The following is a 26,606-nucleotide window of genomic DNA, read 5'->3' on the forward strand; positions in this document are numbered from 1 at the left end:
GGGGAGGGATGGAAGGAACAGGTAAGAATTAATCTGTTGATTTGAGAATAATTTAGACTGCAAGAATGGCCCACCAATAGAAGTATATTTTAGCAAGTAATGTGACTAGCCAGCTGGGGCTACTTTGAGAATCAGGTGGAGGTCAGTGAGTCATCAAGTCTTATTACTACTGTGTAACTTTTCTTAGACAGCAAAATGACTTGGGTTAGCCTCGCAGATGTACCAGAAGCTCAACCTATCTTCCGGGCTTCCAAAGCATTGAACTATAGACAAGCTGGAATGTGTGCAGAGGACAACCAAGATGATCAAGGATCTGGAAACCAAGCTGTATGACGAATTGTTGAAGGAATTTGCTATGTTTAGCCTGGGAAAGAAGAGACTGAGAGGAGATAGGCTAGCTATCTTCAAGTATCTCAAGGGCTGTCACATGGAAGAGGGAACAAGCTTGTTTTCTCCTGCTCTGGAGGGTGGGGCTCAAACCAATGGATTCAAGTTACAAGAAAGGAGATTCTGAAACATCAGGAAGAACGTTCTGACAGTAAGAGCTGTTTGAAAGTGGAACGGTCTCCCTCGGGAGGTTGTGGACTCTCCTTCCTTGGAGGTTTATAAGCGGAGGTTGGATGGCCACCTGTCATGGATGCTTAGTTGAGATTCCTGCATTGAAGGGGGTTGGGACTTGGTGAGCCTCGGGGTCCCTTCAAACTATGATTCTATGATAATGTAACCAATACTCTACCAAAATAATCTTCTCTTCGAAGCACCCTCAGTGCACTCTGGAATTTATGACCTGGGAGGAGACCTTGCCAGATATTGGTGCTGTTCTTTTTCTCAATCATTTATTATTGTGATTCTTTTAACTTTCTTTCATGGACTTCTTTTCAAAGACACAATATCTTTCTGCCTATATTTTTGTCATCTCCTGTGTTCTTGGGCTTAGCCAACTGCTTGATCTGCAGCGGAGCTTAATCCTAAATGAGCATATGGTTGCAATTCCATTCACAACTACTATGGTTTAGCCAAAGAAGACTATGCCTACAAAAAAGATAGAAAGGATATGGCGTAGATGTCATTTTGTTTTATTGTAATTTTGATGGAAATACACCAGTTCTACATTCCCATAAATGTTATCTCAGCCTATTCTTTTCTTGCTTTTCCTCCCCGTTTCAATTTTTAAAGAGACCCCTCCCTTTTGAGCATCAAAACTCTGGATCTCCTCAACTGTAATACTTCTGTTTCTCTATTGCAGGCTTCCTCAACCTCGGCCCTCTAGATGTTTTGAGACTACAATTCCCATCATCCCTGACCACTGGTCCTGCTAGCTAGGGATTATAGGCCAAAAACATCTGGAGGGCCAAGGTTGAGGAAGTCTGCTTTATTGTTTGTTTTCCATTCCAGATTAGTTTCTCTTCCAGCATATAATAAAGAGGTAAACATTTAAACTAGTGAGGGGTCCTGGTTTGCAGCCCCTCACCCCGATTTTGGACTCTCAACTTCCATCAACATCTGCCAACCTAGCCAATGGCCAGGAGTGATTTGTAGTATTCAGTCAAGCAACAAAGCAGACAGACTGAGCTTGGGTGTGACAAATTTCACCAGATGATTTAGAGTTTTCAACTTTAAACCGGTTCTTGTCCTTGTGTCTTCCTTGAACATCTGCAAATATTACCTATTGGATCTCTTTGTAGGGTGGGAATAATGAGTTCAAGGGTATATAGTTTTTGTTTGCCTGTTTTTAACCTGCTCCTCTGCCTTTAACAGCCTTCAGATTTGCTCCTGCTGATCTCCATACTGCACCTGATAATTGTTGATCAATCTGCTCTTAAAGGCACAGGAAAAAGGTAGGCTGTTAATTGTCTGGTCAGTTGGAAAAACCTGTTTCTGCTCATCAAGGAACTTGGGAGAGTGGCTTGCAGGTATCGCTTGAGGTCTGTTAGATGCCTGCATTCCTGCATAAAAGTGAATTCAAGGAAGAAATAACTGTCTAGGAAGAGAGCTTACACCAAGCCAGGAATCTAGACCAGGGTGGATATAATTTCAATCAAATCAATTTAAATCACTAGTAAGTAAGACTTGATTTCAATCAATTTTTTAACAGAAAGACTCATTCTTGCTGGTATAATCTTAATATTTACAACCAGATGCAGATTTCATTTTTGGAACAATACATTTTCAGAGTAGTTTTTACAGTTATATTAAAAATTACTGATTTGGTTACACTGTTAGAAATACATAGACAGATAATTATGAAATTATTGTGAGGTTTAATAAGTTAGCTGTTTATATTTGGACAATGTTTCTGCTGTACTTTATTAGAAGTAGAAACACAATCATTTCCTTAATAACAATTTAAACAATTTATTTTACTAAAACAATAACAGGGACGCGGGTGGCGCTGTGGGTAAAATCTCAGTGCCTAGGACTTGCCGATCGCATGGTCGGTGGTTCGAATCCCCGCGGTGGGGTGAGCTCCCATCTTTCAGTCCCAGCGCCTGCCAACCTAGCAGTTCGAAAGCACCCCTAAGTGCAAGTAGATAAATAGGTACCGCTTTATAGCAGGAAGGTAAACGGCGTTTCCGTGTGCTGCGCTGGTGCTGGCTCGCCAGAGCAGCTTCGTCACGCTGGCCACGTGACCCGGAAGTGTCTCCGGACAGCGCTGGCCCCCGGCCTCTTAAATGAGATGGGCGCACAACCCTAGAGTCGGACACGACTGGCCCGTACGGGCAGGGGTACCTTTACTATCCATGCTTGTTAACTGGTGTGGTTAAACATTTTTTTTAAAAAAAGCTTAGACTGAATTTTAGCACACATGAAAAACTTAAAAACAAATCCTTATTTCCTGCTGGATAGCCTTTGGACTATAATGTAACTTAAATAGAAAACTATCTTTAGAAAGATTCTTCCTCCAAAAGCATTTTATTTTAAAAATCCAATTTAAATAAAAAAATGATTTAAATTTTAAAAATCTGATTTTTATTATTATTATTTTTTAAAAATCATTGATTTTTATCCACCTTGAGCTAAACCCAACTTGGCTATGGGAGAGGTTGGCTGTGGTCCTGTGCTGTCAAACCTGAGGATCACGAGGAATTAGAAGGATCTCACAACCCCAAACAACTTCATGAATAAAATCTGTTGCCCAGGCATCCTGCAGGAGCTGACTCATCCTTGGAAGGCAACTGACTAGAGTCCTCTCTGAAGAAGCTGATGGTTCTAGAACCGCTTGGCCCTTCTATCTTGTTAGGAAAGTCCCCAACACCATCCCCTAGCAACGAGGGAACGTGCATTTATGATGCTGGAAGAATCCGTTTTGGAACACTGGGGAGCAGTGCAAAGAGTCATCAGGATAAGCCCATGTATTTTGGGTCCTCTGAACAGGCATAAGATGAAGCAAGGTGATTGCACAAGGAAGCAAACCATCCAAGTGTCAAAATGAAAAAGGGGTGGTGAAGGGGCCGCCAACCCAACTCCATTGAGAGCACCACTTGGTCTTCTTGCAAGCCTGCAAATGGCTTCTAGGTCAACAAAGATGCCTGACAACTTCAATATATACCATCTACTGTGAGTTTCTGTTTTATACAAACCAATTGCTAATTAATTACCATCTAGTGACTGGGGAGAAATCCCTGCATTTTCTCCGTTCCTTGGAGAACTGAGTGTTGCGACCAGCAAATAAGCATGAAGGCAGGAAAATTGTTTCCCTATTTCTTATCTAGAAAGTTTGCTTGGACATGAAATATTTACTCATGGTGCTGGAAAGACTCTAAAATTGACCTTTGGGATGTGGACCAAGCCAATTTCCAACTAATTTCCCCACCCAGTGCTTTACTGGTTGAACAGTCCGTCAAAAATGAACATCGTCTGTGAAGATCATGTTCTTGTGTTTTGCTGGGCATATACTCAGGGATATCCTGACAACTGACACCATTCCAGAGGGTGTACAATCTGACCAAACAGTTGTTGTTGTTGTTTAGTTGTTTAGTTGTGTCCGACTCTTCGTGACCACATGGACCAGAGCACGCCAGGCACTCCTGTCTTCCACTGCCTCCCGCAGTTTGGTCAAACTCATGCTGGTAGCTTTGAGAACTCTATCCAACCATCTCGTCCTCTGCTGTCCCCCTCTCCTTGTCCCCTCCATCTTTCCCCACATCAGGGTCTTTTCCAGGGAGTCTTCTCTTCTCATGAGGTGGCCAAAGTATTGGAGCCTCAGCTTCATGATCTGTCCTTCCAGTGAGCACTCAGGGCTGATTTCCTTCAGAATGGGTAGGTTTGATCTTCTTGCAGTCCATGGGACTCTCAAGAGTCTCCTCCAGCACCATAATTCAAAAGCATCAATTCTTCGGCGATCAGCCTTCTTTATGGTCCAGCTCTCACTTCCATACATCACTACTGGGAAAACCATAGCTTTAACTATATGGACCTTTGTCGGCAAGGTGATGTCTCTGCTTTTTAAGATGCTGTCTAGGTTTGTCAATGCTTTTCTCCCAAGAAGCAGGCGTCTTTTAATTTCGTGACTTCTGTCACCATCTGCAGTGTTCATGGAGCCCAAGAAAGTAAAATCTCTCACTGCCTCCATTTCTTCCCCTTCTATTTGCCAGGAGGTGATGGGACCAGTGGCCATGATCTTAGTTTTTTTGATGTTGAGCTTCAGACTACATTTTACCCTCCAGCCTTTTGCACGATGAATTCTGCATACAGTGGTACCTCGGGTTACATACGCTTCAGGTTACATACGCTTCAGGTTACAGACTCTGCTAACCCAGAAATAGTGCTTCATGCTTCAGGTTAAGAACTTTGCTTCAGGATGAGAACAGAAATCGTGCACAGCAGTAGGAGGAGGCCCCATTAGCTAAAGTGGTGCTTCATGTTAAGAACAGTTTCAGGTTAAGAACAGACCTCTGGAACGAATTAAGTACTTAACCTGAGGTACCACTGTATAAGTTAAATTAACAGGGAGACAATGTACAGCACAGAGACATAGTTGGGTATATATGGAAAGCAATGTTTGAATGCACTTGATAAATGTAAAGTCTTTGCTTTCGTCGCAATGTGAACGAGACTTGTTTGACTATAGTTTGGCTTTGGGAATACAGCAAGGGTGCCCTTCCCTTGGAGAGTTCGGACGAGGCAATGGACAGATCCGACGACGAGACAAACCCCCAATACCAAGGACTAACTGGTCTGCGGAACTTGGGCAACACCTGCTACATGAATGCTGTCATACAGTGCCTCTGCAGTGTTTCCCCGCTGGTGGAATATTTCCTCTCTGGAAGGTATACAGCATCGCTAAACAAGTAAGTTAATGGCCTTGCTCTGCTTAATTTTGGTTGTCCGAAGATCAGAGCTTGGACTGGCTCCGGGATTGAAGGGCTTGTTGGCAAGGTGTCCCCGGAGAGCACCCTCCTTTCTGACCCACTTCCACTCTGGGGATTCGGGGGAAGCCCATCGCTACAGCACTTCCTCCTAAAGATGCCTCATTGATTCCGTACTTTATCTCAGTATCGGCCTGGGCGTTTTAGTCAGTGGGGACAAGAGTATGTCCCCAGCACTGAAGTATTATTGGGGGCTGTTCCGTGGAGGAGCCTTGCCCTTGGAGGATTCCTAGCTTGTTGGAATCCTACGTCAGGAGTCAGCAAACCTTTTCAGCAGGGGGTTAGTCCACTGTCCCTCAGACCATGTGGGTGGCCAGACTATATTTTTTTGGGGTGGGAATGAACGAATTCCTATACCCCACAAATAACCCAGAGATGCATTTTAAATAAAAGCACACATTCTACTCATGTAAAAACACGCTGATTCCTGGACCATCTGCTTGGCAGATTGAGAAGCTGATTGGGCTGGATCCGGCCTCCAGGCCTTAGTTTGCCTACCCATGTCCTAAGTCCTCACTGATATACAGAGTGACACCACCCTTCCCTGTCTTATAGAGTTTATGTGCGGAAGTAACCGTGCCCCAATGACTCCTCCCATTTCACCAGGTTTCTGTTATGCCTGCTAGATCTGCCCTCTCCTCCTAAGAACAAGCACCCCAGCTCACCTATTTTGGCTCAGAAGCTTCTGCCGTTGGTATAACATAAAACTGTAGAGTTTGAAGGGACCCCAAGGCTCACCAAATCCCAACACCCCTGCAATGCAGGAATCTCAGCTAAAGCATCCATGACAGACAGCCATCCAACCTCTGCTTATAAACCTCCAAGGAAGGAGAGTCCACAACCTCCCGAGGGAGCCTTCCACTTTCAAACAACTCTTCCTGATGTTTCATCAGAATCTCCTTTCTTGTAACTTGAATCCATTGGTTCGAGCCCTTCCCTCCAGAGCAGGAGAAAACAAGCTTGTTCCCTCTTTCATGTGACAGCCCTTGAGATATTTGTGTGGGAATGGTTAGGGATGCAGGGGAGGATATATTGCAATAATAATACTAATAATTTATTATTTGTACCCCACCCATCTGGCTGGGTTTCCCCAGCCACTCTGGACGGCTTCCAACAAAGATGAAAGATACACTAAAATGTCACATATTAAAAACTTCCCTGAACAGGGCTGCCTTCAGATGTCTTCTGAATGTCAGGTAGATGTTTATCGCTTTGACATCTGATGGGAGGGCGTTCCACAGGGCGGGTGCCACTACCGAGAAGGCCCTCTGCCTGGTTCCCTGTAACGTGGCCTCTCGCAGTGAGGGAACCGCCAGAAGGCCCTCGGAGCTGGACCTCAGTGTCCGGGCAGAATGATGGGGGTGGAGACGCTCCTTCAGATATATTGGACCGAGGCCGTTTAGGGCTTTAAAGGTCAGCACCAACACTTTGAATTGTGCTCGGAAACGTACTGGGAGCCAATGTAGGTCTTTCAGGACCGGTGTTATATGGTCTCGGCGGCCGCTCCCAGTCACCAGTCTAGCTGCCGCATTCTGGATTAGTTGTAGTTTCCGGGTCACCTTCAAAGGTAGTCCCACATAGAGTGCATTGCAGTAGTCCAAGTGGGAGATAACCAGAGCATGTACCACTCTGGCGAGACAGTCTGCAGGCAGATAGGGTCTCAGCCTACGTACCAGATGGAGCTGGTAAACAGCTGCCCTGGATACAGATTTGACCTGTGCCTCCATGGACAGCTGTGAGTCCAGAATGACTCCCAGGCTGCGCACCTGGTCCTTCAGGGGCACAGTTACCCCATTCAGGACCAGGGAATCCTCCACACCTGCTTGCCTCCTGTCCCCCCAAAACAGTACTTCTGTCTTGTCAGGATTCAACCTCAATCTGTTAGCCGCCATCCATCCTCCAACCGCTTCCAGACACTCACACAGGACCTTCACCGCCTTCACTGGTTCTGATTTAAAAGAGAGGTATTGTCTAAGATATCCTATCCCAACTTGTCTTTACAAGTTCAACAAAATCAGCAGAGTTAACATTCCCCCTTTTTTTAAACATACACACAGCAGATAGCTTCCTCAGACTCGTTAGAGTCTCTGTAAATATTTCCTGGTATTTCCCCCCTATAATCCCTCCTAAAATAAGACGCTACACAGTCTTTTGTAAAGTATAAAATGTTGATTCACAAGTAATCATCTGTTCACACAAAAGGTTCCCAGAAGGCAGACTAAAAAGGTTAGAACATAGTTTAAATGTGGTCTATCTCCTTATGGGAGAAAGCCCCCCCATTTCTTCTCTTGGCCTGGAGCCAAGGGTGCATCTTAGTAGTGCTGTTGTTAAGATGGCATCAATAGAGGCAAGAGAGACAAGATGGTAGCTAGCCAGCCTGTGGTTCTGGTTCTTTCTACTTCAGGAGAGGCCACACCCAGCTCAAGTTACACATAGGAAGTTTCATCTCAGTCCTGGAAAGCAGGAAGTTCTGGCTGGAGGACTGAGACAACCTTCGTGTCTACTCTAGCAATGTTTTGTTGGACTGCACCCGATTCTTACATCCCACAATTTGAAGATAGCTATCCTGTCTCCTCTCAGTCTCCTCTTTCCCAGGCTAAACATACCAAATTCCTTCAACCATTCCTCAAAAGGCTGGGTTTCCAGACCCTTGATCATCTTGGTTGCCCTCCTCTGCTCACGTTTGTACGCATGGTGTGTCTCCTCCAAATGTCTTTGATACCTCTCTGAAGGCTCATTGATACTTCCATTTGCCCCGCTGCCACTTCCCTCAGGAAAAGCTCCAAACACATACCCATCACTTTTATCCAGCAGGCAGATAGATGTACCCATAACATTCTGCACCAGAGACTGTCTCCTTGCTGGTTTTCTACCTGCAAATCTCATTGTAGGTTATGTTTACTTTTCAGCTTGGGCTTCGATAGGTCAAAAAGGGGAGGGGCAGAGCAAAAGGCGGCTTTGCACAGCTTAAAAGCAATAACGAAAAAGACATTTCCTCAATCTAGCAAACAATAGACGGAGGCTGATCATGGGGAGCTACTTGGTGGTCGAGACCCCGCAGCCACCCCCTCGTTGGAAATAACTCACACAAGGACACGGATATCAGGTTTATGTTATTGGGCAAATTTTGGCCACAACTTTATTGAATTACAGAATGTGAGCGGTATTGGCTTAGGCATTGGTTGGACCTGACTATAGCTGACTCCTGCCCATTGTGCAGGAAGTCCAGTAAGGGTAAGCCACCGGTAGGGGGAGCCCCATCGATGCGAACCAACTCAAGCTCCCCCTGGTGTTCCCGTCGGGGTCGTGTCAAGGCCCTAGCCCCCAGCCGGGCTTCAGACTAGATCAACACCCCCGGGTTCCTTTAACAGAATACCCTTAAGCATGGAGGGCCAGGTGATGGCCACACCTCCCCTCCCCCACACAAGGTCAAACAATGCCTAACCGCAACCCTAACAAAGTTGTGACGATTGCTACAAGGTAGGCGAAAACCAAGTGGCCAGTGCTGATTTGCCAAGTGGAAAAATTCCTACCAGGCCCCTCGGACAACCAAGGCGACCAACCGAAGTCCATAGCAAGGCCATTGCCTAACCTGCAAAATAGGGAGGGAGGGCGGGTGATTGAGGAAGCAAGCCAAAGAGGAAGTCCTCTGGCTCGCTCCTCCATTTAAACGGCCCCGGCCACGCCCCCCAGTCAACGGATTGGCTGGCCGAGCTCTGACGTGGCCGGGATCCCCCCAGGCAACGGGGGACAAAGTCCCCCGCCCCCGGTGGGGAGTAGGTGGCCACGTGGTCCACCGCAACTCCTCCCCACTGGGGAAGTGGAGCGGATTTCCCAAAGGCTTTACTCAGTGTAGCAAGTGAGGTGTACACGTTTTGCTAAGACGCTTTGAGCCGTTGGGTTGCCCACAGAATTCTAGGAGCCATTGGGGATCGTGCTTTTTCCAGTGTTAATCATGATGGATGATTATCTTGTTCAAAATTATCCTGCCCTGCCCTGTTAATCTCTTAAGGGAGGATGGAGAGATAGCGACTGCTTTTGCTTATTTGATGAATGATATGTGGCTGGGGGACTTTGACTGCGTGTCCCCAGAGGTCTTCCGATTGGTCATTGGTGAGCGATACCCAGCTTTCATCAAGAAGACCCAGCAGGATGCCCAGGAGTTTCTGATTTATGTCTTGAATGAGCTGCATGAAGCTCTCAAGAAGGTGAGTCATGGAGTGGAGTTCAATTAACCAGCCCCACTAGCACCGAAGCCTGTGCAAGGACTTCCACAAGCAGACTAGGGCTTTCCCCCTGTCCCTCCACCTGCACCCCTTAAAATCGGCTCTGGCGGGTCAGGAAAATCCCCAAAATATCACATGGGGGAAAGGAGATCGTTCCACCTGGCAATGTGAAAAGCTTGCACCGACAGAACGATTGTCAGAGTGCTATGTTGAATTCCTCTCTGTCTTTATAACTTTCCACTCTAGCTGTCCACTGAATTGCACTGAATTCTCATCTTTTGCAACACCTTGTGGCAATGAGTTCCACAGTCAGATTAAGACGGTGGGAATAATATTTTTGATTTCAGCAGTTTGTCTTGTACTTCCTTTAGAGCTGGTTCACAAATGCTGCTCTCTGTGTGCTTGTCTGCCAATCACCCCCTCCAATATCACCCTTTTCAGTGTAACAGCTATGAGACGCTAAATGCTCTTAGTCAAGTGTTATGTAAGCGTGTGTGAATGTTTCACTAGGTAAACTATGACCTGGGATGATTTGGATGAGGTCTAAGGAGCCCTGAGCTTGTGCACTCCTTTTCCCCTCATGCACCACAATTTCCATATTTACTGAGTGTTTTTTTCAACCCAGAGTTTGCCTGTTTCCTCTGAACTAGATGAATATGATTATAAATCCACATTCAATCCTTGGATTGCAAGCCTGGTTTGTGAACATAACAATTTTTCAGTTCATTGCACTTTAAATTTGTATACATCTGACGCTCAGCTTACGCTGGGGTTGCATTTTGGGAATAGTGTATAAAGCCAAAATTGTGTATAGTCAAAACACATTGGGTTCAGTGGTATTTTCCCCCCAACACCTGCCCCCTTTCCACCCCCTTTTTAATATGTTTTTGTCAAGTGCATAAAGCTGAATGCACACAAGTTGAATGCACGTAACTTGCGAGTTAACCCGTACTGCCTATACACACAAGTTGAAGAAACAACAGAAATACAACGAAGATCACACATCTTATAACAATCTGATCCAATATAAGTCATAGTAAAAAAGACTTAAAATAAGCACCTACTATTCAATAAAGCAATAGTAAATAGTTTATTTTATTTATGCCACATTGGCTCTTCACTCATCTTTTACAAAAAAAATAAATAAATTATAATCAATTAAAAAGAGTAGCAAAGTCATAATCTGTCACGAGCCAGGAATTAAATGTTGGGAGGGACCACCCCATAGCCCAGGCTCCTATGGCCTCCTTATGTAATGCCAAATAATTTCCTTCCCTTAAAGAGGAAAAATAATACAGAAATCTATGCTCAACAATTTTTTGTGATGCAGCCAGAAGCTTAGCAATAAATCATTCCGTTCCAGCTGAGACTTCAATGAGCAAATTTATAGTGGAGACTTTGCATATAGGAAATGGTAGAGGAGATTGGAGGGAGTAATTACTGGCAGCCAAGCGCTTGTTTTTAATGCATATGGGGATAAATGTAATTTTAAAATCTGAGCCATTATTTAAAAACCCCGAAATAAAGGAATCAAGGCCTAGCCCTGAGACTCTGATACGGAATCCGAATGGGATTGTTATGCTTTTAACAGCAATTTCTTGCTGTGACCAAGGATGATTTTGAAGAAGACGTTTAGTTACAATAGCAAGTGGGAGGGTGGAAATATCATCTGTGACCCGGCACATCTCTTCTCTTGCAGACAAGTAGGAGAAGAAACCAGGGGACCTCATCGTCTGTTTGGGAATCCAGGGGCTGCGTCGGCGAGTCCTCCATAATCACCCGGCTTTTTGAAGGACATCTCAGTTATGACATCATGTGTTTGGAATGCCAAACGACGACCTACAAAAACGAGATCTTCACCGTATTATCTCTTCCCATCCCTTACGAAACTGAATGCTCGCTAGAGGTATTAGCTTCTCTCTGCTGAACAAAGCTGCCCGAGCTTAAGCCCAGTTCAAATTGTTGCTGCAATGTTGATTTTAACCCTCTTCAGGCAACTTGCCTGCAGGGCTGGAAACAGCCAACCCATCTGTCAGAATGCAAGCCCATCACTCCATATTGTAGAGAATCTGCCTTGCAAGCAGAAGGTCCCAGATTCAATCCTAGGCATCTGCAGGTAGGGTTGAAATCCTGGAGAGATGCTGTTGGTTAGTGTAGACCAGGGTTTCCCAGACTTGGGTCTTCGGCTGTTTGGGGACTACAACTCCTATCATCCCTAGCTAGCACGACCAGTGGTCAGGAATGATGGGAATTGTAGTCCAAAAAAACCAAACAAAAAACAGTTGGAGACCCAAGCTTGGGAAACTTTGGTGTAGGCAATGTACCAATGGTCTGACTCAGTACAGTGGACGTTTGGGTTGCGAACGTGATCCGTGCGGGAGGCACGTTCGCAACCCGCAGCGCCACATCTGTGCACACGCGGGTTGCAATTCGGTGCTTCTGCACATGCGCAAAGCACGATTTAGCGCTTCTGCATATGCACGACCGCCGAAACCTGGAAGTAACCCATTCCGGTACTTTGGGTTTTGGTGCGTCCGTAACCCAAAAAAACGCAACCTGAAGCGCCTGTAACCCAAGGTATGACTGTATAAGGCAGTTTCCTGTGCATAGCTGTCAATTTACAGATTTGAAAATTAGGGACCAGCAGCCAAAATACGGGACCTGCAGCCTCACCTGTTCCAGGCACTCCAGTCTTCCTGTCCTCCTGCAGTCTGGTCAAACTCATGCTGGTAGCTCCGAGAACACTGTCCAACCAACTTTGTAACCAGAGGTTCAACTGAATAGAATCTGAATCACATGCACCACAAGGCCTATGCAGCCTCAACTTAAGATGGCTCCCCGGCCTGGCTTTGCACTGCAAAGTTTGCAGCAGCACGTGCAACAAAATGGCATCCAGCATTCAAAAAACCCCTCAGCTTGCATTAACTAGCCACACACAAGGCATGCAAGCTCCACCCCCCAGTCGTTCTTAGACTTCTTATTGGGTGAGCAACACAGACAAGCAACACAGTTGGAGCCTCCCTCCTCCCTGGCCGGCAGGGAGGGAGGGAGAGGAGCTGCTTCCTTTGAAATTTAAGGGACATCCATCAATAAGGGACAGCAGCGGGACATAGCCCTGGAATAAGGGACTGTCCCTTCAAATAAGGGACACTTGACAGCTATGTTCCTATGTGTTCTTCCTATGCGTTCTTACATGGTAAACGGGAACATGACTATGGGTCATGCTTGTCCTGAGATGTTGATCGCAGGCAGAAGGTCTCTCTCACTGCAGTGATGGGTTGTAGTGTTGAATAGCTAGCTCTGCAGCTACACAAAGACAAACCTATGGGGAGCTAACCCCCACAAGTTAGATAATTTGTACGCCTCTCTTCAGCAAGAGTGACTCACAAACAATCAATCCATTAACACAAGACAGTCCCTGCCTGCTGACCAGCAATCTGAAAAACATGATGCACAAGCGGAAAGGGACAGGGAGGGGACGGTGGGGGAGAAGCAAACTCAGGCACCAAATCTTCAGTGGTAGATCTCTTAACGACCAGGTGGCATAGGAACAGCTCAGGGCAAGGAGGTGCCTGATTGAGCTTGGCTTGTGATGCAAGTTGGTGGAAGGAACCCAGCTTCCCACTTCTCCTATTGAAGCAGCCTGATGGAACGGCTGCTGCCAGGTGACAGAGCCTAATGGAGCTAGTCTTTCGGCAGAGCCGATGGAAGGATTCCTGCTTTTCAGCAATTATGAAGAAGCACAAGTCTGCAGGTAAGTTAGTTATAGTGGTTTGACATGTTGACTAATAATTCCACCTCTTCCCCCCCAATCCCCACTTTTTGGGGGCCCAGGAATGCCTTGAATGCTTCTTTCAGCAAGACATCTTGACTTGGAACAACCAAATTAACTGCTCCTGCTGTGGGATAAAGACAGATGCCGCTGTGAGAGCCAGCATAGCGAAGGCGCCAAAAATAGTTATCTTCCATCTAAAGAGGTACCATGTTCTTCTTATTTACAGCATCTCATGTGCTCTCCAGGTGGCTGTGGTGCAGGTCACAAAGAAACGGTTGCTTCAGATGGGAAAGGGGGAATAATTTGCCAAGTAAATTGGGTAAACTATTTGAAAGTGATTTCTGATTATGATCATTTATTTTCAGGTTTGACTGTCAAGGCAGTTATAAAAAGAAACTGAAAACCGACATCTACTATCCGTTAAATAACCTGGATTTGTCCTCTTACATATATCCACTCTTTCGGAAAAACCCAAAATACAGCTTATTTGCTGTGGTGGTAAGTGACATAGAAGACTATTTATTCTAGTGCATATAAGTCTGTTGGTCCAACACACTCCTGAATCACATCGATATACGATATACAATATTGTTGTTGTTTAGTCGTTTAGTTGTGTCCGACTCTTCATGACCCCATGGACCAGAGCACGCCAGCCACTCCTGTCTTCCACTGCCTCCCGCAGTTTGGTCAAACTCATGCTGGTAGCTTCGAGAACACTGTCCAACCATCTCGTCCTCTGTCGTCCCCTTCTCCTTGTGCCCTCCATCTTTCCCAACATCAGGGTCTTTCCCAGGGAGTCTTCTCTTCTCATGAGGTGGCCAAAGTACTGGAGCCTCAGCTTCAGGATCTGTCCTTCCAGTGAGCACTCAGGGCTGATTTCCTTAAGAATGGATCGGTTTGATCTTCTTGCAGTCCATGGGACTCTCAAGAGTCTCCTCCAGCACCATAATTCAAAAGCATCAATATATCGATATACGATATCTTTATTGTCATTGTCCCATGCAGAACAATGAAATTGAAAGCTGGAGAGTGATATGGTAAGAAAAGGTGAGAGGGATAGGAAGGTGATGACACTGTCTGGGAAACGGGGAGCTTTGGGCTCTTCAAAACACATCTCACGCTCTAGTCTATGATCAGGGAGACTCAGGTCGAAATTGCTACTGGCCTGCTTGCTAAGTGACCATAGTCAGATTACAATTTCTCAATGCGCTGGTTGCAGGGGGAAAGGGGTGGGAGTCATGAAACCCTGCCTACCAGGCTTAGCTCCTTGGACTGAATGAACAAAATGCTCTTTTGGTTACCTTTTGATTTATTGCCATTATTGTTGCAGAACCATTTTGGAGATCTGGATGGTGGCCACTACACTGCGTACTGCAAACACCCTCCCACCCAAAGCTGGTACAACTTTGACGACTCTCAGATCAGCGAGATCCCAGACCCTTCTGTGCAAACGTCTGCAGCTTATCTGCTGTTTTACAGCAGTCAAACTTTCTCTGTGCCGGTAAAAAACCAAAATGGCTAGGAAACGCACTGAAAACCATCGCGTACATAGGATGCAGTGGTACTGTTAGCAAACGTTTCCTGACCCGGGCCGGCCAGGTTTTGAGTCATCCTTAAGGAAGAGGAACCACATTTCCTAATGCCTGCGTTCAGGCTGTAACGTGGTATTTAAAAATGGGATTGTGAACAGCTTCTCCCTTCAGCGAAAAGACAGGTGCCAGACACGGACTCATTTTCAGTAAGCTTTCGGAGAAAGCAGCAAACCGCTAGATAAATAAAGTCTTCCTGGGCAGCCAGAGTCTAAAGGAGTGTTGTTTTTTATTCTTATTACAGAATCCAAGATGAAATATAATTTTAAATGGGTTATATACATATGCATATATGTAGCAGACCTTTGAGACCCAGGGACACAGACCCACAAGCCTTAAAAGGGGGCACAGACACTCAAAACAAGTTATTATTAATAAGCTGGACCAATTATGGCCCTGTCAGGAGGAGAGCTAATGACAGCAGGCAGTGACCGCCTTCATCCACTCAAGTTGTACCCAGTGTAAGGCTCACGCAGGGCAACATTGCCTGCCCTCCCATCATAATACCACTCTTTGGGATCTAGATGGGATTATTTTCACAAGGAGTAAGGGAAAGCCGAAAATCCAAACTTGTCAAGTGTCCAAAACAGGCAAAGAAGTTCTTTAACAGGCCATTGTATTTTCAAATAATTGCTTCAATAAGTTATTAAAAAGGAAAATATCAATTCTGTAATATATACATTTTAGGGTGTGCAGATATCAATGCCATAGCTCAAACAAAAAAAATACAGCTGTGCTCTTACCTGTAAGAATGAAGATATTCTAGACAAAACAAAAGCAACCCCTTTTCTGTTCTAGTGGTTCTCAAAGGACCACATACCTTTATTATATACATACTTCGCATGTGCAAGTCTGCAATCAATATGTACACATACATTCCTACCTGTTTACATCATCCTAAGATATTCACAGTAGAATCAAGCTTAAGGTTAGTGTGAAAAGGCATAAATGTGGGAGACAAAAAAGATATTGTTGGGTTCAGGGGCATTTTAAACCCATATATTAATGACTTTTAAAAAGGGCTAAGCTAGATTTATCATTTTGGAGCATTACTAAAAATAAGTGGTTTCAAAACTAATTGTTCCATATTATTAAACGGCAGAGTTAACAATTTTTGGACTAAGCAATAGCACTAACAGACACCTCAGCTGAGAAACCGCTGCAAACATCTTCTTCTTCAGCAACGGACCTTTTACTCATCACAGCTCAGCTTATTATAGGATGCATTTACAAAAAAGACACGAATATTCTTCAAATGTTTCTTTATGTGGCTATATCGGCGGTTCGCTGTTCAAAAGAAGTGTAAAGGAGGATATAAGCAGCTGAGGATTTCACAGAGGATGCAGAGATGTCCGAGACTTCATGATCATCAAACTTAAACCATCGCTGTTTGGCAGCATTTTTGCAGTAGGCTGTGTAATGTCCTCCATCCAGCCCTCCGTAATGATTCTAGACAGAACAGGAATGAAATTAGGGGACCGCAAAATGTTATTTGGCCCGAATACTTCCCAGTACTCAAAAATCAAGGCATAAACTACTCCCAAGTGCAACTGAAAAGTATAAAGCCATCAAGGGGGAAATGTTAATAAACAACACTACATTGCACATGGTTGCTTAACTGGTGATGTTATATACAGATTAACTGGCAGGTAAGATTCATAGCTACACAAAATTACTTACAGATACTGCAAACAGGTTATATCTCTTCAAGTTACTCTTTGGGCCAATAACATATTGCGATAAGTCAAGGTTTTCCAATGGGAAGTCCACTGATGACTGAAGCTTTTGCTTCCACCGTCCATCGTAAGAAAACCTAGGCATGAAAAGCATGAAGAATTACATTGAAAGCTGAAAAGGTATTACGGAAAAAACTAAAGCAAGGATTTCCACACCACTGTTCATTGCACATGCTATGCCACCATACTGTTTTATTGCTTCTGTTTTGTGTTTTTATCTTGTGAACCGCTCTGAGATCTTCTGATGACGGGCGGTATATAAATCTTATAAATAAAATTAAAGTAAAATTTCCCAAAGTGTCACTTCACAGACCAATTAGGTGCTTATATGACCAAATAGTGGGATGGCTTAGGAGGAATATCACATCCTGAAAATCTATTGCTTTTGTTTAAGGAGTTCCCTGGATATAATTAAACCTACTTCTTGGTTTAATTAATTTGGTCAGCAGGAAACCAATTGCTTCAGGCCATATTGCCAATGTAACATGCAAAGCAGGGGCAAGGAATGTTTTCTAGCCGGCAGGCCAAATATTTATCTCCCCACCTGTGCTGGGCAAAATTTGACAAGTGGGTGGAACTGCCCACCAGTCAATCACCCAACACCACTATGATTCTGTGCTTTGAAGCTCCAGTTGTCAGGACTTTAAAGTGTAGACTAGTTGAAAGTCCTTTTGCAAGAAGCCCTGTGGGAGTTTTACAGAGCAATGCAAAACTGTTTGCAAAAGGGCTTTCAAATAGCCCTGCACTGTGCTTTGGCTGCATGTGCCTGTTCCCAGGAGAGCAGCCAAGACAAAAATCACCCCTGCCCATTAGTTGTCATCACCATAGGAGGGATGTCAGCTGACTAGGTGTGGGTTTTGAGAAATGGCATTCTGGGCTGAATTTGACCCCCTGGCAGACAAAACTGGCCTGCGAACCAGAGTTATCTACCAAAATGTAAAATAAGCCCATAAGAGACTCTGAACGCATTACATTTCTCCCCTCAAAATACGTATGTTATGCATCCTCCAACACTACCCCATGCAAATATATATTTCAGAGACTACATTTCTCAACATTATACACAGCTCAGTGCTAGAGTACTTCTTTTCATGCAAAAGTTCCCCGGTTCAACTCTACAGCAGCACCAGGTAGGGCCTGGAATGTCTCTGACACCCCAGAGAGCTGCAACTGAACCAAATAGACAATATGAAGCAGCTTCCTATGTTATATTAAACAAACAAACAAACAAAAATCACCTTAGAGCTTTTAGGAAGGCTAAATAATCTGTACAGTTACTTTTGAGTCTTACCGCTTCAAGTGCACTAACAAAACAGGAGGCAGCTTCCAGATTTCTAATTTTTTCAAAGAATCTCTTCGGGTTTTGCAATGACTACAATGAAATCTATTGTTATCCGTCAGTTTTTCTTCTTTGGAGAATAATCTAAGGCATTCCTGGGGGGAGGGGGGGAAGCAAAAACAAAACACAACCTGAATTCAAAGGTTTAGAGCAGAGTTGAGGATTTATAGGAACAGTTTTGTTGAAAGAAAAACTGGGAAAGTTAAGCATTGTTAACTAGTGTCCTAAAGTCACTCATTTGACTAACCTGTAGGGTGCATTTACTGGTAGATGCAAGTGGCAAGGACAAATGCATAAAAGCCTCAAAGGTCCGAGACTTTTTGTGACACGTAAGACACTGAACTGTGGATTTGAACTGGCCTTGGAAGAGAGCAACGATAATCGATTCATTGAGCAGTTTGTGTTTGTGCCACGCAAGTTCCGCTGCTTTGAAGTCATCCAGATTATCATTATTTTCTTCTTTGTAACGTTTTCTGTTGTCAGCCTGGAAAGTTGGGAAGTTAAAAAAAATGCTTATAGCATACCTGAAACACATGAAGGTAAGTTTTACAGACAGGAACATCATCAGGTGGAGCTATGGAAAGACAGAAGGAAGGTGATAATGCTAAACATGCAAACATTGAAACAGATTCTTTGAGCACCCTGGCTACGTTGTGCTATTGCATTTTTTCTTGGCCAGAAGCACGGAAACCTTCTGCCAAGAGTCACCGATTGAAAGCAATTATTTGTACATGCGAGAACAGATGGGTAGTTTTCTTTGAATCCTTTCGTTTGCTTTTCTTACCACTATTCTCCTTTTCTCTCATGTGTTTGGCTTATTTTGCTACTGTTGTTTTATCGTTACAAATATACGCTTTACCTAACATGTATGTAAACAAAAACCCCCAGCAAATGCATCTTTTAAAAAAAGAGTCACGTTTCTTTAAGGGCCACATACCAGCAGTGAATAGGGCCATGCTTCCCCTCTTTCTCCTCCCTCCACCCCCAAGGGAGCAGCTGCCAGTCAAGTGACAAGATTGCTCTTGATAGAGATCTGAACAAATAGCTTGCAAATGCTCCTAACTTTCTCTCTCTTCACTTCTTTTGGTTCTTGCCCCTTTCGCCCTCCTCCTCTACCTCCGACTGCCCTGTCCGCTACAACAAGCCTCCAAGGCTTACAGCGAGCTTTTAAAGCGGGTGAGTACGACCAAACCCCATACTGAAGATGGCGTGGAAAGCTAGGGCTGAGCAATTGGGGTTGCGGCTAAAGGCCATCTGAACATGGCAAAAGCAAGATTCAAACTGGTGATTCAGATCTGTAGCTCAGCTTTTTAGCTACATTCCACACCAGTTTGTACTCTATCTATCTACAGTCGTATCTTGGTTGTCGAACGCCTTGCGACTCAAACGTTTTGGCTCCCCAACGCTGCAAACCCGGAAGTGAGTGTTCTGGTTTGCGAACGTTCTTTGGAACCCGAACGTCCGATGCTGCTTCCGATTGAGTGCAGGAAGCTCCTGCAGCCAATCAGAAGCCGCGCCTTGGTTTTCAAATGTTTTCGGAAGCCGAACGGACTTCCGGAATGGATTTCGTTCAAGAACGAAGGTACGAGTGTGTGTGTGTGTGTGTGTGTGTGTATGTATGTGTGTATAAGATCAACTGAATCATGCCATCCCTGCTTGTAATCTAAAGGAAGTTCTCAAGCTTGGGTAGCTACAGGCTTCCTAACTGAAGTTGGGGAAAACTGAAGATGGAGAATTCAGTTGGCAACATTCTTGTGTCTTCTCTAGTCTACCTGCGCAGGGAGGTCCAACTCAAAAGCTTGCGAAATGTTGAATAGAGTCTACACATACAGCGGAATATGGCAGAATGGACCATAGCACTTAATTGTTGCTGGGATATCATGTTTTTGAATGCTCCCTTATTTTAACACATTTTAAGCAGAATATGAGCCCAAAAGGCAAAAGGATGGGATAAAGGTTTCTTATTTATACAGTACTTTCTATTTGAAGTGAGTTTTTCTTTTGGGGGGGGGGATTAAGTGAGGGAGCGTTTCAGAATGGTGTTCCTCCATCTGCAGTCTGAAGTAGCACAGTCCATTCTGCAATTTAATTCTGCTATTTGTGTAACCTAACTAAGAAATGGCAGTTGCAATGGATTGGAGAAACGAGACACACTCAAATAAGGTTATAACCATAACCTCCTTTTTGCAGAACTTTGTGTTTTAGGAACAGAACACTGAATAGTTACAGTGGCATCCAAGAGTGAAATGAAGAACAGGGTTTTTTTTCTATCACACTCATGACATGGCAAAACAAACAATAAATCTATGTACTAGACAGAAGATGGATAATAAAGTTTTGGTTTACTTACTCTCTAAGAGGACATCATAGTTTTTGTAAAAATAGGAAGGAAAAAAAAGACTGAAAAATAGATCTTGCAAAAAAATAATAATATCCAGTTATTACACTGCTAATTTCAGGAAAGGTAAGCTAGATGAGGATAACATGATGGACAAACCTTTTAAAACTGAACTCAGTTAATAAGAAAATAAATCCTTCAAATTCAAAAGGAAACTAGTATAGTTGTCCTTGACAGATTGTGCCCAATTCTTTGATCGTTACAAACTGGATATTGCAAAGCAGTTTTATACTAAATATCTTGGCTATATTTATAGATGCTTTCTCCTAAAGTAATTCTGATTAGAGATCAGTTAAGCTGCACACATCTGCGTCTGAATTAGAGTTTCTCATTCTTTACGTGGGCATTTTAGCAGAAAGAAACAATGATGAACTTGATGGGAAAAAAGAGTGAATATTTTGCTGTAATTAAGGATCTTAGGGCTAGCATTGGTTTGATTAAACAGAAAGGCAACCTTTCTGGTAATCACTCATCTCAACCAGGAGTTCCTAGAATTTGTCCTCAGCAGTACATAAAGAATGGTGCTTAAATACCCCTAGTATTTGTCTTCATGCTACTTGGCACATGCAACATAAGAGTAGGGCTACAGTCCCACTTCCTATTTACATGTTTATTTTACACACAAGTAGAATGCCAGCATAGGGCTACATTCTCTATAAAAAGCATGAATGATCTCGTGATTTTTGCACCAGCTTTTAGGAAACTGCTTAATGAACATAGACACTGTTCTGCTGCTTCACGTCAAAAAGTCTTGACCAATTGAGTATATCGCCTGCCAACTGTATCCCAGCTAGATAACCCTGTGAAGCTCAAAAGCAGAGCATCCTCCGTTGTTTCTCTACAGCACCTGGTTCTAAAGAGCTATGTGGAGTCAATATGGCAAACTGTCCCTCCAAGGGGCGTAAAGACACAAAAGCAGAATCCAGAACAGCTCAACAAGGACTGAGCACGCTCAGTGGCTACAGAATGTTGAGTGTGTTAAACTATGGCTAGGCAGCAAAACAAGACTTTGTTAGAATGTCGCTGAAGATTAGTTTGGGAAGTCTGTAAAAAACGATGTAAGATAAAATGTATATGGTGCGCTGTTAAAACTGAAAATGCATGGGGGAAAAACAACCAACAACAGAATGTTGAGTGTCTGTTGGAATAAAAAATGGAAAATGGGAGTTTGCAGAATAGAATGGAGCAATCTAAAAGGCAGCTGGCTGGTTGGCATGCTAAAGAAAAGCACTCGACACTGCAACGTCTTGTTGGAGGTCCCACTTGCCAATTGGTCTACATCCTAATGGCAAATCCCATGGCAAATATAATTATGCAATGAGTGAAGAAATACTTTTTAAAAATTTATATTTTAGGTCAAACTAGGTGTGATGTTTGTCATGTAGTCTGCCCAGGTGTGCTTGAGTACTTCCTTACTCTCTTTAAAAATATATATCCCACTTTTAACCATCTAGGCATCTTCACATCTGAAGGTGGCCCTGTTTAGGGAAGTTTTTAATGTTTTACAGTGGTGCCTCGCAAGATGAAATTAATTCGTTCCGCGAATTTTGTCGTCTTGCGATGTTTTTCGTCTTGCGAAGCACGGTTTCGGGAAAGTTTTGGAAAAGCTTCAAAAATCACCAAAGTCTTAAAAAACCTCAAAAAAGGCTACCACATGAGTTGCTCCTCGAAGTCAAGTCGCAACTGTATTAACGGTGTTAAGGAAACAAACTTGCAAGACATTTCCGTCTTGCGAAGCAAGCCCATAGGGAAAATCGTCTTGTGAAGCAGCTCAAAAAACAAAAAACCCTTTTGTCTAGCGAGTTTTTTGTCTTGCGAGGCATCGTCTTGCGAGGTACCACTGTATTGTGTTTTTAATACTCTGTTGCGAGCCGCCAGAGTGGCTGTGGCAACCCAGTCAGATGGGCGGCATACAAATATTATTATTGGTCTCAAAGTGACTTACAACAATAAAACATGCAGAATTAAAAACCTAAAGAATTTAAATTCTATTTTAAAAGCAAAACCCAAACACTTCAAATAGCTTGTACAGGCAGAAGTGCAACTCCTCTTTCCCCTCATGGTTCAAACAAAAGAGCAAATACAAAACCTTTTGGTTGGGGTCGGGGGGTTAGCGTGTTAAATTCTGAAACGAAATGCTTAATTTTCACCAAAAATCAAACTTACTTTATTTAAATCTTCATGTAGACCATCCATTAAGAACAGAAGCAATTCTTGAGAGTCTTGCTGGCTGTACCCTGCAAATTGGTCATTGATCTTCCCAATGGTAAATTTAAAGTCTTTTGGACTGATATATCTGTATTGTCCGGTCCAGAGAGCTTTCACAATAATGCCAAACTCCTCTGCAATTTCACCTTTGTGCCCTAAGAAATTTGACCTGCAAATAACAAGAGAGTTTAATGGCTGACACCGTTTTTAGAGACATAATTATCTGAAACAAACAGAATGCTGTCACTTGCATGTTTATCCTTATTCCCCGAGTGAAGCAATATATACATCAATAGTAAAACACTGACTAAGTCAATATATTCTGCCTACTTTGGAGAATGCTGTATGGCCCCTCGCCTTCAAAGAGGCCAGGCTGGCTGGAACATGGAAGAGGGTATTAAGAACATAAGAAAAGCAGTTCAGCTCAGTTAAACATCCAGCTAGTTCAGAGCTTTGAGGACTTAAAGAGAAGTCACTTGATCCAAGGACATATCTATTGACCTATTGCGACCTCTTTTTCTTAATGGTGTCTGCTCCTGCTCAGGCTGCCCAGAAAAAGCAATTTGGTTCCAGAAATTCATTCTGATTGTGCAGATAAAATATGACTGATAGAATTCTACAGGATGGGGTAAAAAGGTAAAGGGACCCCTGACCATTAGGTCTAGTCATGGCCGACTCTGGGGTTGCGGCGCTCATCTCGCTCTATAGGCTGAGGGAGCCGGCTGAGGGAGCTGGTCATGTGGCCAGCATGACTAAGCCGCTTCTGGCGAACCAGAGCAGCACACGGAAACGCTGTTTACCTTACCGCCGGAGTGGTAACTATTTATCTACTTGAACTTTGACATGCTTTTGAAGTGCTAGGTTGGCAGGAGCAGGGACCAAGCAACGGGAGCTCACCCCGTTGTAGGGATTCAAACCGCCTTCTGATCGGCAAGTCCTAGGCTCTGTGGTTTAACCCATAGCGCCACCCACGTCCCTACAGGATGGGGTATTAGGGTGCAAAAAACAGTCCAGATCCAACGATCCCCAGATGGTGGAGATGTCAGGTCCCATCCTGGTGCCCAGGCAACTTCACTTGGTCGCAAGCGGCTGAAAGCCAGATTTAAAATGTGCCTGGGGCCTGGCTAATTTCGAACACTGCTCACACTGGTCAACCAGATGCCTACAGAAAGCCCACTACAGAAAGCTCTCTCCTCCCTTGTGACTCCCAGGAACTAGCATTCAGAGACTTCTTCTTTGGCGATTACTCGTAGCCGAGTAAGATTGTCTTCCATAAACACGGTTTTAACAATGAGTCCGTAAGTGACTGTGGAGGCCAATTCTGGATCCACATGTCCTTCCGCAGTGGGGACATTAGTTTCTGGGCGGGAGTTGATCATGGTGTGGATTTGCCAAGTGTGTCTTCCTCCTAGCACGTTTCTCCCTTGTATCCTGAGTTCGAGTGTCTTCAAAGCCCATGACACCTTTGGTCAAGGCTGTTCTCCAACTGAAGCGCTCGCAGGCCAGTGTTTCCCAGTTGTCAGTGTTTATACTACATTTTTTAAGATATGCCTTGAGACAGTCTTTAAACCTCTTTTGTTGACCACCAGCATTATGCTTTCCATTTTTAAGTTCGGAATAGAGTAGTTGCTTTGGAAGACGATCGTCAGGCATCCGCACAACATTGCCTCAGGCAGCGGAAGCAGAACACAGCCATTCTCCACTACAGGGCCCAAGATGTGGAACTACCTGCCCCAAGAGATCTGCTTAGCTATCACTTGGTCACACTGTCCAGAAAAGGGCTTTGCCTTGTTTGGCTGATGGTATTTATTTTTTAGAGCTGATGCACGTTAATCTGCTGTATTCCGTTTGATGTTTTGTTGTTTTCATATTTTGTTTCGTATTTGCCTTAGCCGCTTTCGAGATAAAAGGAGCAAGGCAGTAGATATAAGAGTAAATAAACCAAACCTTGCTTAAAGATAAATCATGTCTATGGCTGTTCAGTTCCTGGATGGGAGATGCCCTGGGAAGACTAGGCCTACTGCCTTAAGTTCCGAGATAAATGTGCTAAATAAAATAAATGCCACTACGATTTCACTAAAGCAGCATATCTAAATATATGAAACAAGTTTCGCACTCAGCTGTGTGTTAATGGAAGCAGTCAAACAAACAAGCAAATAAATAAATAAATACCGGTTGATATCATCTTGATACAAGTTTCTGTTGAAATAATCAGCCAAGTGCGGGGCATTACACAGGCACTGTAACACAGAGTTCATATAGCAAGTGTTTCCCAAATTACGGAGGCCGGTCAGAGCTGGTCCCATTCCACCAAATACAGGGTTGAGATTACGAATCTGAGACGCAGAGAGCCTTGAGATTTCAGTTTTAGGATAGCTTACTGGTCTGTAAGGAAAGAGGTACTATTAAAGAATGAAATGTATTTTCATGCTTTTTAAAAAAAATCCGAGCCGAATCAGTCTCTATGGTGTCACTAGCATGTCTCTCATGAATCAGTGGAACAAAAGTGAGTTTCCAGAAATCTGTAGGAATAGACAAGTATGCGCTATATAATATTAACTGCAGCCTTTTTCATTTTAGTGAGGTGGCAACGCCTTTTTTTAAAAAAGGTTTAAGTGCTTTTGTTACATATGCCACTGCAAAATTTTACTTTGTAGAGTAGAATATTAATACAGATTAATACAGATTTAACCTTCTCTGTCTGCTTGACTCTCTTACGAGACTTTGAAGTGCTTAACTTTGTCTTGATGATGCCCAACTCATTCAGATTATAAATACTAAAGAATACTCGAGAGTATTAGTGATACCTTGCTTCTTTCAGATAACAAGGTATCCTTGCCCTAGCAAGCTATAAGTTTTAAAAGAATCAGGCTTTCGAAGGATGGAAATGAAATGCTGAACAAATAGTTTGTGTGTGTGCTAGGGCCGAGTGATATCAACGCCAGCTAAACATCATGATATACTGATATGCATCACAATGTCTGAAATAAGGATGTAACTACGTAGCAACTGCTACTACTTAGGGGTCAAAAACTGATACGTTTTTACTTACTGTTAACATATTGTTGCAACTGTTATTTTATAGTACAGAGCAAGAGGGGTGGCAAGAATCAGGAGAAGCGATGATTGGCTTTCCCCATATCACAATTTTTTACATAGCGCGCACACACACACACACATCGTGATTTACGATGTATTGCCATGTCAGATATTATGAAATCGATATCACGATGTGGACTTCAAACTTATTCTGGACAATATATTGAAACAACAGCCAGTCGTATGTGGGTGGGCATGTATATGTGTGTGTTCATACACACACTTAAAAGGCTTGCATCAGATTTGTCCTAACCAGCTTTTATGGGAATAAACACGTCTCTGCAATATCTACATTGCGCGTATGTGGGGGAACCTTTGGCGCCCCAGATAAACGGAAGCTCCCATCAGCTCCAGCAACCATGGCTAAGGATGATGGGAGTTGCAGTTCAGCAACATCTAGACAGCCAAAAGTCCCCCGCACCAGACATGGTGGAACGTAATCACACAAATGGTAAACATTTCTAATCCTTCACATATTTCACTAACTGTAAAAGACATTTTTAGCAGGTACCCTAGAAAAGCAAGTCTTATAAAACCGTTTGTGAGTTTCCAGCAGACGTACTTGTTCTCACGGTTGATAGTAGGCTTGACGGTGATTTTCTTTGTGTCTTCCTCTTGAATGGCCTGGGTTATGTCTGGCGAGGAGTAAGAGCGCTTCAATTTGGAATGTTCCCTTTCCCGCTGATCAACAGCCTGAGTCTTTGGTTTATGTGTTGGCGGGGTCGATGGTGGAGTGGCTGACTGAGTCATTTCTGGTGGATACATGTGAACTGTATTCGTTGGAGTGTGGTAGTAACGAAAAGTCCCCGTGACTGGCTCCAGAAACTTCATGTGACATGTGCACAAAGAGAAAAGGGAGCAAGTTAT

General features: G+C 43.8%; 2 protein-coding genes and 1 long non-coding RNA gene across 6 annotated transcripts in view; 1 reads left to right on the forward strand and 2 right to left on the reverse strand.

The window, feature by feature from the left end:
• The first annotated feature begins 80 nt into the window (after positions 1-80).
• Positions 81-15,168, forward strand: USP50 (ubiquitin specific peptidase 50). Of its 2 annotated transcripts, XM_028705539.2 has the most exons (7): positions 81-3,558; positions 5,091-5,291; positions 9,382-9,577; positions 11,295-11,501; positions 13,430-13,572; positions 13,736-13,868; positions 14,701-15,168. In XM_028705539.2, exons 1-7 carry the CDS (start codon positions 3,506-3,508, stop codon positions 14,890-14,892), a joined length of 1,125 nt encoding a protein of 374 aa, XP_028561372.1. In that variant the 5' UTR covers positions 81-3,505; the 3' UTR covers positions 14,893-15,168. The 2 variants fall into 2 exon arrangements, with proteins under 2 accessions (XP_028561372.1, XP_077774947.1); XM_077918821.1 differs by lacking the exon at positions 81-3,558 and having other exon boundaries at positions 4,815-5,291.
• Positions 10,667-13,241, reverse strand: LOC144325471 (uncharacterized). The gene is made up of 2 exons (XR_013390629.1): positions 12,269-13,241; positions 10,667-11,434 (listed from the first exon to the last, which is right to left on the reverse strand). It is a non-coding gene; the product is annotated as an uncharacterized LOC144325471 (long non-coding RNA).
• A 1-nt stretch (position 15,169) lies between the features above and the next one.
• The window catches only part of USP8 (ubiquitin specific peptidase 8), a 37,009-nt gene continuing 25,572 nt past the window's right edge, over positions 15,170-26,606 (reverse strand). For all 3 annotated transcript variants that reach the window (XM_077918819.1, XM_028705538.2, XM_028705535.2), the window contains 7 exons: positions 26,302-26,564; positions 24,813-25,025; positions 22,599-22,809; positions 18,282-18,518; positions 17,987-18,129; positions 16,640-16,772; positions 15,170-16,408 (listed from right to left, as the gene is read on the reverse strand). In XM_077918819.1, the coding sequence (XP_077774945.1) occupies positions 16,223-16,408; positions 16,640-16,772; positions 17,987-18,129; positions 18,282-18,518; positions 22,599-22,809; positions 24,813-25,025; positions 26,302-26,564 (1,386 nt within the window). In that variant the 3' untranslated portion in view covers positions 15,170-16,222. The remainder of the gene's footprint in view (positions 16,409-16,639; positions 16,773-17,986; positions 18,130-18,281; positions 18,519-22,598; positions 22,810-24,812; positions 25,026-26,301; positions 26,565-26,606) is intronic.

Source organism: Podarcis muralis, chromosome 14 (genome assembly GCF_964188315.1).
Source record: "Podarcis muralis chromosome 14, rPodMur119.hap1.1, whole genome shotgun sequence".
In the NCBI taxonomy this organism is placed as follows: domain Eukaryota; kingdom Metazoa; phylum Chordata; class Lepidosauria; order Squamata; family Lacertidae; genus Podarcis; species Podarcis muralis.

Coding starts and splice junctions, on each gene's coding strand:
- USP50 (XM_028705539.2), top strand. CDS start 3,506: ATGGCTTCTAGGTCAACAAAGATGCCTGACAACTTCAATATATACCAT. Junction 9,578..11,294: donor TGCATGAAGCTCTCAAGAAG/GTGAGTCATGGA, acceptor CTTCTCTTGCAG/ACAAGTAGGAGAAGAAACCA. Junction 13,869..14,700: donor ACAGCTTATTTGCTGTGGTG/GTAAGTGACATA, acceptor TTATTGTTGCAG/AACCATTTTGGAGATCTGGA.